At 37.9% G+C, this 14973-nt stretch overlaps 1 protein-coding gene across 1 annotated transcript in view; it reads right to left on the bottom strand.

The window, feature by feature from the left end:
* Positions 1–976: 976 nt before the first annotated feature.
* CUNH18orf63 (chromosome unknown C18orf63 homolog) overlaps positions 977–14973 on the bottom strand; it is a 44584-nt gene continuing 30587 nt past the window's right edge. Inside the window, exons 11-12 of the mRNA XM_008073943.1 lie at positions 1500–2519; positions 977–1039 (exon numbers count right to left, since the gene is read on the bottom strand). Coding sequence (XP_008072134.1) covers positions 977–1039; positions 1500–2519 — 1083 coding nt within the window. The remainder of the gene's footprint in view (positions 1040–1499; positions 2520–14973) is intronic.

The raw sequence follows: 14973 nt of genomic DNA, 5'->3' as shown, positions 1-14973 counted from the left end.
CTTGTGCCCTATCAATTTATACAAATAAAATTTTAAAAATCATGTAAGGTCTTAATTAGTTTAAAGTGGGGAAGTGCTATACTTCTAAAACAATATGAAATCTAGAATAGATTTCATTTATTTATAAAAATGCAAATAACATTTTTCAAGCACATAAAAGTTTTCCTCAACTACTCACTGAGTACGTTAAAATGTAAGATGTCAAAAACTACATAAAACACAACATTATAACATACATGGGGATAGACTTAAAAACCTTTTGTTTAACTATAATCAGGCTGGAAATCCTAGTATAGAAAAAACAGCATTTGGAAGAGAAAATGTTTTCTAGTTGGTTCTTAAAGAATTTGAATCAAAAGAATTCCATTGTTCTATGCAAAAAGTATCTGTGGATATTTTAGCAATATGTTTGCTCTTATACTAATAGAACAGATGGCAGAAGAGAATAAAATGTAATTTCCAGATGCATGATTTTGCAGATTCCGTGCCATGGACTCAGCATTATCAACTGAATCTCTAGTTTAAATTTAGCCAGCACTGTAGCACTTTTGCAGTAAATTTTAACAAATAATTAACCTTGAAACATCAGTTAAGGTTTATTATCTTGGGTAAGAGTCTTCAAAAGTAGCCATCCGGGTTGTCTATCTTTAGGCAGCCTGCTGCTGCTGTGCATGTTTGTGGTCTGCCAAGATCCCCAGAATACGTGGGAGCCCATGGCGAGACCACTCACACCCCAGCCCTCCCTGGGGTCTTTACAAAACAGTTGCTATGTGTAATCCTGATTCAAGGGGCATACAGTTCTCATCATTTTCTATTTCCTTGCTAATATTAAGATTTCAAGAATTTAAAGGTAGCTCCTCCTTAGCAAGAGTTTGGGAATCCCTAAGCTTAGCAATTCAGATAATGTAAAAATAAAATAAAAGAATATAAAAATGAAAAGATATTACCTCAGTTACCTACTGTACATTTTCTTCTTTCACTTCCAAGCATTAGGAATGATGAGAGATTTCTTTGGTTTTGATTGATCAAAGTCATCCATCTGTATCAGATTGAAGAACAGCATTTTGTTACAAATTAACTGCATATACTTAGAGTTGCTAGGGTAGATATTCTTCTCTCTCTCCCTCCCTCCCTTCTGAGTTGGGGTCTTGCTCTGTCGTTCAGGCTGGTGTGCAGTGGCATGATTGTGGCTTACCACAGGTCCACCGCCTGGGCTCAGGCGATCCTTTTGCCTCAGTCTCCTGAGTAGCTGAGACTACAGGTGTGTGACACCATACCTGGCTAATTTTTTTATTTTTTGTAGAGACAAGGTCTTGCTATGTTGCCTAGGCTGGTCTCAAACTCCTGAGCTCAAGCAATACTCCCATCTTAGCCTCCCAAAGTGCTACGATTATAGGCGTGAAGCACCATACATGGCCTCTGTTTCTTAGTATGGTTCTAGATAATCTCAGGCAAATCATTTAAATCCTCATCCACAGATTTAAAGGGCTAGCATATACCTGGTTGTTGGAAGAACTGGATTGCCCATAATAGATAGTACTGGAATGGCGCTTCTTTGAAGTTTTTGAAGACTCTAGACATAATTTCCTTTCAGATCTGTGGGCTGTTCTGCTTACTATCAATCTGTGATCTCTGACATCAACTTCTTTAACTTGATTTTCTGATTGTTGCAGTAGCAGTTGGGGACCTTCCATTTCTGTGTCTGATTCAAAAATGTGTGGTTGTCTTTTCAGTTGTAATGACTCATGGCCTTTCCCTGAAATTTGTGTTGCGCATTTGTTTGTTAAATTTTCTTTTCTATTTTCTTGGAAGTCAGTGGTACTTTTTATCATCCCTACTTTGATATTTGGTATCTGAAATACCGCACTATTAGATAGTTGTTTACTTTCATTCAAACTCACAGCTGATTTTCCATTAGAAGAGGGAAATTTTGCCATACTGTCACAGGACTCAGCATTTTTTTCTTGTAGAGGTCTGGAGCTCTTCTGATTTAGATTTCGAGCATGCATCTGAATGTTACTAATAGATCTTTTTTTAATTGTTGGACCTAAATTCAGTTTGTCATCCTGAATCATGCTAGTTTTAAGAGAAAACAATTTAGAGTCTGTAACAACATGCTGTTTTCTTTTCAGGTTGCCAAGTGCTGAGATATTTTTGTTCACTTGTAACAATCTATTTTTGAAAACTGGTACGAATTTAGGGGTGATGTTACTCTGGGAGCTAAGATTTGTGTGTTGAACTTGGGTCTTTCCTCTGTTGGGCTTTAATACTTCCAAATGTACTTGTGATGCTTTGTTAGACAGGGATTTCTTTCTACCCAGAAGAAACTCTGGCTGCAGATGCAGAGCTGAGAAAGTGCTTGACTTTGGCTGACTAGCTGAAAGCTCCACCTTGTGGTCTGCTGCTACTGAACGTGATAGAAGGTTTTGAGTCAAGGCAGGTTTTATGGAAGTGGCTTCAGTCAGAGATGTCTTGAACATTTTTTTAGTAGTCAAATTGGGCAACTTGACTTTGTTTTCCTGAGGATAGAGGTTATAAAAATGTGATAATGTTCTTGATGGAAAAGAAAAATATAAAGATGTCATTCAAATAAGAATATAAAGTAAGACTATGATACACAGAACAGGTAAAGAAAAACAAAATAAAAATGAGCCTTCTGGTGAAAACATGTACATTTCTTATGGTTTGTATCCCTCTTTAGATACTATCCTTTCAAGATAACATTTTAAGGTAAAGGTACATTCTGCATTATATAAATCAACTATAAAAGCTGTAAACATGGCTACTCACTGTCCTTCCAATGCGCTCACGCTGCTGTCTTGCTCAGATAACATCCCCCACTTCTCCCCACTGATCAAGCTGTGGCTTCCTCTAAGCCTCAAAGTCCTACCCCCTTTGAATCCTCTACCACTCCACCCATGGTAGAGTGACTGTTTTACTCTCAACTCTCCAAGGATTTGCTATTGGTTAAATACTATTTATCACAAAAAAATAGTACAAGGTAAGTAGTCTTACCTTTTAGGGCATGTGTTTCATCTCCCTAGGTAGATACTAGACTCTTGACTTAGAATCATGACTTATTTATTCTTATGTCCATTACAGTTTCTTGTTGAAAGAAATTAATGAAGGGGTAGTTGCATCTACACTAGGCCTTTAGAAAAAGGTAGGATTTTGACTACAGGACAGGGGCTGTCAATGTCTTAGTCATGTTTATTTTTTCATAGTGCTTGGCACTGAGTAGCAATTCAGCAAATACTGGTCAAACAAATTTGATAAATTAAAGAGTCAAGTGTTTATAGTCTTTTTTTAAAAACTGTGGTTATATATATTACCAATGCAAACATTTTTAACAATTCAGTGGCTTTAAGTACATTCATCACTGTACTTGTGTTATGTAACCACCACTACTATCTATTTCCAAAACTTTTTCTTCGTTCCAAACAGAAACTCTGAATTCTGTAAATAATAATTCCCTGTTTCCCCTTCCTCCAAGCCCTGGTAAACTCTATTTTACTTTCTATCTCCATGAATTTACCCATTCTGGGTATAAGTGGTATCATACAGTATTCATCTTCTTGTGTCTGGCTTATTTCACTTAGCATGTTGTCAAGGTTCATCCATGTTGCAGCATGTATAAGAATTTTATTCCTTTTTATGACTGAATATTCTATTGTATGTACATGCTACATTTTGTTTATCCATTAATCTATTGATAGAAAGTGTTTATAGTCTCTTAAATACATTTTTATTGAGTCCTAATGCCTCTACAAGAATGGAATGTGGCAATAATCTGAAATATTAAACAGAGTTCTTTTTTCACCTTCCCACATTAAAAAAGATGAGATTTACAGCCTGAAATAAAAATTTTAAACTACTAGGAATGATACGCAAACCAAACAACTTGTTTTCTCTCCACTACTGGAGGTTCAGTTGTTGAACGGGGATGAGAAGAGAACAGGAGAGAATTTTGGGAGATCAGAGTTGTAAATAGACACACAAAAAGAGACTGATCCAATTATCTAGTAGGTGTAACTGACCACACCAACATTTAGTTACTTAAAACCAATAATACTGCCCATCCTGAGAATCTGCCTGGGGAAGTGGGGGTACACCTCATCAACAAGGATACCTGCAAAACAAACATTTGTATACCTAACCCTGAATTGTACCCCACATCTTTAAAATAAAAAAATTAAAAAACAAAACAAACAAAAAAGAAAATAAAAATCTTTAACAAATATTTCCGAGGCCAACAATCAAACTGAAAATTAAAAGTAGAATTCTAAAACAAAAAACCCAACAATAATTATGGTCTCATCTCTCACAGTTCTGGGGGTTGGATTGCCTTAGCTTGGGGTCTCTCACGCTGTATGGTTAGAAAACTCTGGGGCCAGAGTCACCTTAGAGGCATTTCCTCACTCACATGTGATGGCTGATGCTGGCTGTAAGTTGGAATACTGACAGGTAGTCTCTTCATGTGCCAGGAATGCCTCATAGATGGCAGTGGAGTTTTAAGAACAAATGCCCCCAGAAAGATCAGGTGGAGCGACCTAGCCTCAGAGTCGCACAGCATCACCCTGTCACAGAGACATCCAGACTCAGGAGGAGGGAACAGAGACCCATAGCTCAATATGAATGTCATCACATGGCCAGAAAAGCATGTGGAGTGGGTAATGCTATTGTGGCCACCTTGGACAATGCAGTATACGTCACAGGGAAGTCTAGCTTTAGCTAAGCCATACTGCTCATTCACTGTCTCCAAGCTTACTGGTTCACTTTGCAATGGAGCTACACACAACCTGATGTAGGAATTAGAGAAGCTAAAGGAGGATCCATGACAAGAGCTGAAGGAGTTACACCTGACTGCTAGCTTATATCAACGATGTGCACCAGCAGATCCCCAGTGAGTGTGTGTTGCACAGTGGCCTCACACAGACCTAAGCATAAACATAGCTCTTGCTTGACATCTACTCTCCCAATCATGTGTCATTATAAGCCAGAACTATGTGGAGGATGCAATTCTAGGAAACAGTATTTTCAGAATACTTAAGATGACATAATACGAAGTCAACATAGAGAACAATACTCCTTCTCCTACCTTGATTATTCTTAGGGAGAGTAAAAATTACTGGGTGAGGTTTGGGGGTGATGCTGAAAACAGGCAGTTGGGGATCATTTCTTGTCTGGAGATTTCTCAAGCTGGAAGTTTACCCATGCCACCAGGGCAAGAAGACACCCTGTCTTAGCTTGGGCTTCTATAACAAAAATACCACAAACTAGGTAGCTTATAAACAGAAGAAATTTATCTCTCAGTTATGGAGGCTGGGAAATCCAAGATCAAGGCAGATCTTTCTTGGGTCTTTTTTATAAGAGCACTAATCCTGTTTTTGAGAGCTCCATCTCCGTGACCTCATCATTTCCCAAAGGCCCCACCTCCTAATACTATTACCTTAGGTTTGGGTTTCAACACTGAATTTTAGGGGGACACAAACATTCAGAACATAGCACATCCTTCTTTATTTGCCCCACTTTTCAGGGGCTACAGAAGAAGACCCATCCAGGCTTCATGACCCTGTAATGAAGGGATACAGAGGTCAACCAAGGAATAATTGCTAGATTATTGCCCTTTGATGTTGCCGGCTGAGTGAAAAAGCATGCATCAAGAAGGGGTTTGTAACAACCCCATTATAAAATGGGCAAAAGATATGAACAGACACTTCACAAAGGAAGACATCCGAGCAGCCAACAGACACATGAAGAAATGTTCAAACTCACTAATCATCAGGGAGATGCAAATCAAAACCACACTGAGATACCACCTAACTCCAATCAGAATGGCAATTATCAACAACTCAAAAAATAACAGCTGCTGGAGAGGGTGTGGAGAAAAGGGAACACTTCTACACTGTTGGTGGGAGTGTAAACTAGTGCAACCTCTGTGGAAAGCAGTGTGGTGATTCCTAAAAGCTCTAAATATCAACCTCCCATATGACTCCGCAATCCCCCTACTGGGAATATATCCTGAAGAACTCAAATCACTCTATAAAAAAAAAAAGATACCTGCACACGTATATTTATCGCAGCATTGTTCACAATAGCAAGAACCTGGAAGCAACCATGCTGCCCATCAAAAGAGGACTGAATTAAAAAAATGTGGTACACATACATGATGGAATACTACGCAGCCATAAAAAAGAAAAAAATCATGAATTTCGCAGCAACCTGGATGGAACTAGAGTCTATAATACTGAGTGACCTCTTACAGAAACAAAGATCTGAGTATCACATGTTCTCACTCATATAATGGACCTTGAACATCCAATGTAATACTATAAGAAAATGACTGATGGTACTGGGAAACTATGGGGGGGGCGGAGGGAGATGGGATTAACAGTAGCAAATGTCTGTCTGGGGACGGGGAAACACCTCTTATCAACAGGGTGCCTGAATGAAACGTAATTGTATACCTAACCCTTAACTGTACCCCACAACATCATAATAAAAAATATTGATAGCCGGGCTCGGTGGCTTAACCTGTAATCCCGTGCCTTTGGGAGGCTGAGGTGAGTGGATTGCCTGAGCCCGCAGGTTCGAGACCCGCCTGGGCAGCGAGACCTCATCTCTACAATAAATCAAAAAATCAGCTGGGCGTGGTAGTGCGTGCCTATAGTTCCAGCTACTTGGAAGGCTGAGGCGGAAGGATCGCCGGAGCCCAGCAGGTCGAGGCTGCGGTGGCTGGGAGTGGCCACTGCACTCCAGTCTGGGCGACAGAGTGAAACTCCAACTCAAAAAAAAAAAAAATGATAAAAAAAAAGAAGAAATCGATAAACAACCCAGTGTAAAAACCTAAACCTCATACAAAAATTGGCAAAAGGCTTTAAAAGGTAATTCATTAAAGATAATAGTCAAGGCAAATTAAACTTCTCAACTTCTTGACTCATAAAGATACAAATTAATACATTAGTACAATACACAATGAGATACAGTTAAGCAGAATAGTCAAAAATTTAAAAAATTTAAAAAAAGAAGGGGTTTGTATTAGTTTGCTAGGGCTGCTGTAACAAAGCGCCATAAACTGGATGGCTGAAATAACAGAGTTGTATTATCTTACAGTTTTAAACGCTAGAAGTCTGAAACAAGGTGTTGGCAGGGTTGGTTCCTTCAGAGAGCTATGGGGAAAGGAACTGTTTTAGGATTTTCTCCTTGGCTTATAGATGGTCATCTTCACATTCATATGACCTCTATGTACGTCTCTGTCCAAATTGCCCCCTTTTATAAGAATACCAGTCACATTAGATTAGGGGCCCACCCTACTTCAGTATGACCTTATGTTAACTAATTACATCTGCAGTGACCCTGTTTCAAATAAGGTCACATCTTGAGGTTCTAGAGGTTAAAATATCAACAAATGTATTTGAGGGGACATAGTTCGACCCCTAACAGGGTTTGATATATAGGTTCTTATTATTTATTTATTTATTTTTTTTAGTTGGAGTCTCACTCAGTCACCCAGACTGGAGTGCAGTGGCCGCTCCCGGTCATTGCAGCCTCGACCTGCTCGGCTCCGGCGATCCTTCCGCCTCAGCCTTCCAAGTAGCTGTAACTACAGGCATGCGCTACCACACCCTGCTAATTTTTTTTTATTTCATTGTAGAGATGAGGTCTTGCCAAGTTGCCCAGGTGGGTCTAGAACCTGCGGGCTCAGGCAGTTCACTCACCTCGGCCTCCCAAAGCGCGGGATTACAGATATATAGTTCTGAAGAGAGTGAAGAGAGGATACAGCTGTTTTTCTGAAGACCCTCTGTAAAACAGAGCTAGGGTGACACTAAAAAGTGTCTAATAAAAACCTCACATACCATCTTTCTTAACATACCGTATAGTAGCGACCATCACAGATCAACCCAGGTCAGGAAGTAAAGGTTCTTCCCCTTCACCACCCTGCAGTGACTCTGCAATGGATAAGGTGGATGGGTGTTCCACCTTCACTTCACTTTCCTCCTAGTGTTCCTACCTAGAATAGAGCCTGGGGATCTAAAATTGACATTTTGTCCTTCGCAGCCAGGGTTCAGAAGTGATTTAGAACTAGGCAATCAGATGCACTCAGAAAATATTTGAAAGGAGGAAGTTCAAGCCCTACTTCTATTTTTGCTGAAAAGCTTATTATGAATGCCTTTAATTTTCAGTTGTAGAGTTAGCAGCTCAAATGTAGGTATCTAAAGCAGAGTGTCACTTATCTCTTGCTATAGAGCATACTAGGTGGATGTACCAACACACTCCACCAAACCCCACTGCCCTCACCATACATATGCTTTCCCTGCACAGATGCTACCATGAGAAACCAGGTTCTTTTTTTTTTTTCTTTTGAGTTGAAGTCTCACTCTGTCGCCCAGACTGGAATGCAGTGGCCGCTCCCGGCTACCGCAGCCTCGACCTGCTGGGCTCCGGCGATCCTTCCGCCTTAGCCTTCCAAGTAGCCGGAATTACAGGCATGCGCTACCACGCCCGGCTGATTTTTTTTTTTTGATTTATTGTAGAGATGAGGTCTTGGTGACTCAGCCTGTAATCCCGCGCCTTTGGGAGGCTAAGGTGAGTGGATTGCCTGAGCCCGCGGGTTTGAGAAGCCAGGTTCTTAAAGGTGACTGACATTCTACCTCAAAGAGATATTTTGTCAGAAGTGACTGAGTCATCCTGAAATATCGAAATTGAAATTTTAAAAAATTATTTAATATACATATATAATTTAAAAATTAAATTAAATTATATATAATTAAAAAAATATAAAAGCATTCAGGAACTAAGTTGAAATAATGACAGAAAAGCAAAGAACATCCATTGTGTGGACCTTTGAGTTCTATACAATGTAGTAACATTTAAACACTATCTACTATTTGAGATACCAAAATAAAAACTCATAGGCAGATTAATATAAGAATACATTACTTGTATTCTGACATAAAACTTCTCTAGAATGTGTTATGTCTGAAATATGTTTATATTCATACCCTGTTTCTTCTTCATCTGTTTCAGACATATACATCTTGTGAAAATAATTCCCAGGAGTTTATTTTGTTCTAGAGTATGTCAATATATTATTTACTCATTCTTTCAATTTTTAAAATGTGGTAAATAGCCTAAAGGGGAAAACTGCTAGGTTTATATTCAAAATTTATAAAAAGACTACAAAAAGGACCTATGTAAACAGCAGATGAGATCATAAATAATTCACAGAACTTAAATACAGTTAAATGCTCAACAAACCAAAGCTTTGGAAAAGTCACAAGCCAACAAAAAAACATATGCTTTATTATACCATTATTATTATTATGGTAGGTGTTATTGGCAAATGTAATTTGGTTGACTTCTAATTCTAGAATTTACATACAATTTATGTTACTTTATATACATTAATATAAAATTAGAGAAGAAAACCAAAAGTTTTAACCTACATTTAGATATAAAAGGATATCTCATGGAGTCTTAATATAAAAGTAATAATTAAATGAAACTTGAAGATGATGAAGATAACTGATCAAAGTTTTTTATCTATTAAAATCTGATTCAATGCATTGCACCACCTCAGTGTTTCTTGTTTTCAGTTGAACCAGAATTCAGCTAAGTTTAGAACCATAGGTTCATAGGAAATATGGAGTTTAGAAGAATATGCTAACTTTAAATGGCATGACCCAAAAAGGAAGCAGTCAAATTCAGAGAATGAGACATTATCTAGGGCAAATGACCTTGTTTTTCTAGCAATAACTGCCATAAATAAGAAGGAAGAGAGTTTGAAATGTTATAAAGAGATGTAAGAGACATAAATAAAATTGTGTGAACTTTTTGGATCCTGATTTAAACAAAAATTCTAAAAATAAATCTTTAGATTTGGGAATTGCAGCGTAAACTGGTATTTGGTGATATTAAGAAACTATTGTTAATTCTGTTAGATGTAATATGGGAGTTATGTAAAAATCTTTAAAAAAAACGCTTATGAGAGAAATACTCACTACAGTCTTTACAAGTAAAACATCATATCTGGAATTTGACCTAAAATCCTCAAGTTTACCCCTTACCCTAAACTAGAGGAAACTAGGGGAAACTAGAGAGGATAGGCACATGAGAAGTCATTATACTAATTTTTTTTGTGTGTGTTGGAGTCTCACTCTTGTTGCCCAGGCTGGAGTGCAATGGCATGCTCACGGCCACCCCAACGTCAACCTGCTGGGCTCTGGCGATCCTTCCACCTCAGCCTTCTAGGTAGCTGGAACTATAGGCACACGCTACCATGCCTGGCTAATTTTTTCATTTATTGTAGAGACGAGGTCTCGCTAAGTTCCCCGGACTGGTGTTGAATCCATGGGTCAGGTAATCCACTCGCCTTGGCCTCCCACAGTGCTGAGATTACAGGATGAGCTACTGAGCCTGGCCATTATACTACTTTTTAAAATGCATCTTTGAAAACTTCCATAAGTTAAAAAAGAAAAAAACTAGTTTGGCCAAGCACTCCTGCTAGTTATTATTATTATTTTTAAGTTGGCTGAGCTATATAAAGTAGTCTGATCAATTAATTTTTAAACTTATGCTTTTTAACATTGCATGAATCTTAGAGCTAATATGCATGTGATCTAGAAACAATAATTAACATTTGCTGAGAGCTCACTGAGTACAAGAAACTTTTCCAAGTTAAAAAATATCCCCTATGAAGTAAGTACCGCAGAACATGTTGCCCTTTGAGGAAGGACTTGAAATGTCCACTGGTGGGAGTGCTGTTAGCAGATATCCCTTCACTAATTGTCTAGGCTAAGATGGTCACTGCCCAAGGACATGCCTGTCTCAGGGTGGCCCACAGATGCAGGAGGACTATAAAGGCCTGGCTATTTTGGCAAGTGCAGAACAACTCTGATGGACCATTTTAGTCTCAGAGTTCCTCAGGTTGGTCAAGGCTATCTGGTACCTGCTTTGCTTTTGACTTCTCCCTTTACCCGATCTTGCTTCCTTCTTGCCTTCCACAGGACTTGCTTCCAAGGGTGGTCCCCAGCAAATATCATATTCACTGGTCTCCAGCTCAGATCGGCGTCCAGAGGACTTAATATGTGACAATCATTGCCACCACTAGCTCCTGCCCCATTTTACAACTGGGAAGACTGAGGAACAGGGAGATCACATAACTTTACCAAAATTACACAAGTAGTAAGTGGTTCAAATCCAGACAGGGTGTTTCTAAAGCCTGAGCTTTTAGCTACAAATCTAAACTTTTTCCAATGACAGGACTAAGAATCCTACTATTTGGGTTCAATTGCAATCCTGCAATATATTTAACTTTGTGGCTTTGGTTAAAGTACTTGGACATTCTGAGCTTCAATTTCCTTTTCTGCAAAATTGAGTAAACAATTCTTTATCCAAAAGGTCAATTTGATGATTAAATTAGATAATATACATAAAAGCAGCTGGCATGTAGAAGGCACTCAAGAGAGCTGAGTAGGATAATTCTTACTGTCAGGAGCAATAAAAAAGACCAGAATTTCTAGTTGTGTTATTTTACATTTATGAAGCAAATTTTCACAAGTATATAGTCCTGATTCACTATTTCTAAAATAGATATGGGCTGAAAATATTAAATACTCAACAAAAATGCATGATATAAGCCGGGCTCGGTGGCTCAGCCTGTAATCCCATGCCTTTGGGAGGCTGAGGTGAGTGGATTGCCTTACCCCGTGGGTTCAAGACCCGCCTGGGCAACTTGGCGAGACCTCATCTCTACAATAAACCAAAATGAGCCGGGCGTGGTAGCATGCACCTGTAGTTCCAGCTACTTGGAAGGCTGAGGTGGAAGGATTGCCGGAGCCCAGCAGGTCAAGGCTGCGGTGGCCGGGAGTGGCCACTGCACTCCAGTCTGGGCTACAGAGTGAGACTCCAACTCAAAAAAAAAAAAAAAAAAAAAAGCATGATATAGTGACATATCTTCCAATTTCCTCCGATTCAGATTTTGCCAGCAGCTAAATGTTTAAAAATATTACGTCTTGACAAAGTTTTAACACTCAGTGTCATAAAGATGTCAATCAGTATTCATCCACTCACACTTCTTTCTAAAAAATAGCTTTGCCTATAGGACCCAATGTCTAGGTTGTCATGTTTTTGTACCATTTTACTCCAACCAGTAGTAGGAAGAGTTGTCTCTTGACCAGGAAGATAAACAATTCTAAATTCTAAATGTAAATGTCTCTAATAGTGTGGTCTCAGAATACATATTGCAAAAATTGAAAGAGGAAAAGCAGAGAAATTCACAGCCATAGGCAAAGATTAGAACACATCTCTCAACAACTGGTAGATCATAAGTCATTTAGGTTAGAAACGCATAAGAAAAAGATAACTAGAAAATTCTGGTATTTTAGAAAATTATGAAATCTACTTCTAAATAACTCATAGGTTAAAAATGTAATCATAGTAAAAAACTGAAAATATTCTGAAATAAATGATAAAGAAATAAACATTGTAAACAGATAACCAAGCATAACATTAAAAATATCAAATATTTAGAAATACATAGGATAAAAGTATACAAGACTTGCCTATACATAAAATTATTGAGAGAAATTAAAGAAGATATATTTAATGTGGGGAGAAATATATTATATTCATGGATTTTAAGACTTATTGAAACTCCAATCAAAATCCCACATTTTCTGCGTATGTGTTTGTGTAACTTGACAAATTGAAGCAAAATATGCATAGAAACATATGGATCAAAAATAACTAAAATGCTTTACCAGATTTAAAAAATCTTATAAAATTTAATGTCATTACAACGCTATTTATAATATATATAAAATTTAAGGCTAAATAATTAAGATAATTCTAAAAGTGTGATACTGGCACAAGGATAAACAGATTAACGAGTCCAGAAACAATGTCATAAGGACACTTGATTTATGACAAAAGTAGTACTGTAAAGTATTGGAAGGAATAAAGCACCAGAAAAAAAGTATGAGGGAAGAAATGATCTTTGTTTTTTGTTTGTTTTTGTTCATTGCTTAGACAAGTGAATAGCGATAGTAAGAAAAAACTTATTCCCTATATCATATAATATTAAATATTAATATTCAATGGAAAACAGTGAATCTTTATTAGACAGTACAGGAAAATATCTTTATGACTTTGGGGTACAGAAATATTTTTTAAGCAGGATACAAAAAATACCATAAAGAAAAAGACTAATAAATTAGGACCCTCTGCCAAAAGACACCATTAAGACACCATTAAGAGAATGAAAAAGCATGCCACATAATAGAAGACTATAACTGTGTATAAGTGATAAAGAACTCATATCTGGCAAATGTTAAAAATACCTACAAATCAGTCAATCAACTAATCAATCAAACAGACACATAGAAAAATGGGAGAAAGTCACTTCAAAAAAGATATCCAAATGGCTAATATAAGTATGAAATGATTTTCAATCTCATTAACCATCAAGAAAATGTAAATTAAAAACACACAACAATAAATACACCTATCAGAATGGCTGAAATGAAAGACCAACAATATCAATGTGGGCAAGAATGTGGAGAAACATAAATTTTCCTACAATGCTCTGGGGCAGGGAGATTAGAAACCGGTACAATTGCTTAGTAAAATAGTTTGCCATAGCCACTGAGGTTGGAGATACACATACCAATTCCACTCCAGGAAGTTTCATGTACATGTACATCATGAGACACACACAAGAATGTTCACTGCAGCATTACTATGAACAGCCCCCAAAAAGAAGGAATCCAAATATCTATCAATAGTATTCTGGATAAATTGTGGTATCATTATATAATAAAATATTACATTTAAATGAAAATGAATTGACTATAGCTAAGTGGAACAACATGGATGAATGTCATAAGCATAATGCTGAGTCTAAATAGACAGACACAAAGAAATGCAGACCTTATGATTTATTTCACATCAAGTTCGAAAGTAGGCAAACCTAAAATGTGGTGTTTAAGGATATGCAGTTGATAAAAACAAAGAAAACAAGGACTAATTCCTTAGAAGCCACTATAGTGGTTACCTTTTGGAAAGAGAGAAGGAGTTACAATTTAGGAAGGTCAAGGAGGCTCCCAAAGTCCTGGCAATGTTCTATTTTTTATATGGGTGATGGTGACATGGGTGCTTGATAATCACTCATTAAGCTGTACGTTTATGTACTTTTCTATATGTGTACCACATGTCACCATAAGATTTTTAAAATGCAGAGGAGACAAACCCAGCAGGAAACACCACTCCCTCCCCAATAGTTTCCAGGCTCAGTAAAAATAAAAACTCTGAATCTGGTTTCAGGTTAAGTCTTCTACCCTTTTGTACTGAAAAGCTCCGGGGTATGGGTCATCAGCAGTTATACTAACTTTTTTTTTTTTTGAGTTGGAGTCTCACTCTGTCGCCCAGACTGGAGTGCAGTGGCCACTCCTGGCCACCGCAACCTCGACCTGCTGGGCTCTGGCGATCCTTCCGCCTCAGCCTTCCAAGTAGCCGGAATTACAGGCGCGTGCTACCACGCCCAGTTAATTTTTTGATTTATTGTAGAGATGAGGTCTCGCTGCCCAGGCGGGTCTCAAACCCGCGGGCTCAGGCAATCCACTCACCTCAGCCTATACTAACTTTTTAATGAAGTTAGACAAGAGCCAGATACTAGCCCACTGTTTTCCTCATGTTGTGAGAGTCACACTTTGAGCTCTGAATGATTCCAAAGAAGCCCACCACTTACTTGACTTGGTAATGGGCAGACAACTCACCTTTTACTTAATTGAGCTTGTGCTGACAACACAGTATCTCCAAATAAATACTCTTCACAAAATTATCTCTTTGATCCACAAAAACCCAACTCATATCCTTGATGTGGTGAAACATGTCAATAAACAACTATTATAACACCATGTCAAATACAATAATAACAAATAGTGACAAATGGCTAAGTACTATGACAATAACAAA

Source organism: Carlito syrichta, unplaced genomic scaffold (genome assembly GCF_000164805.1).
Source record: "Carlito syrichta isolate Samal-C Ts95f unplaced genomic scaffold, Tarsius_syrichta-2.0.1 Scaffold316215, whole genome shotgun sequence".
Classification (NCBI taxonomy): Eukaryota; Metazoa; Chordata; class Mammalia; order Primates; family Tarsiidae; genus Carlito; species Carlito syrichta.
The sequence above is the reverse complement of the archived record's forward strand: the minus strand, read 5'-3'. Positions and strand labels throughout refer to the sequence as shown.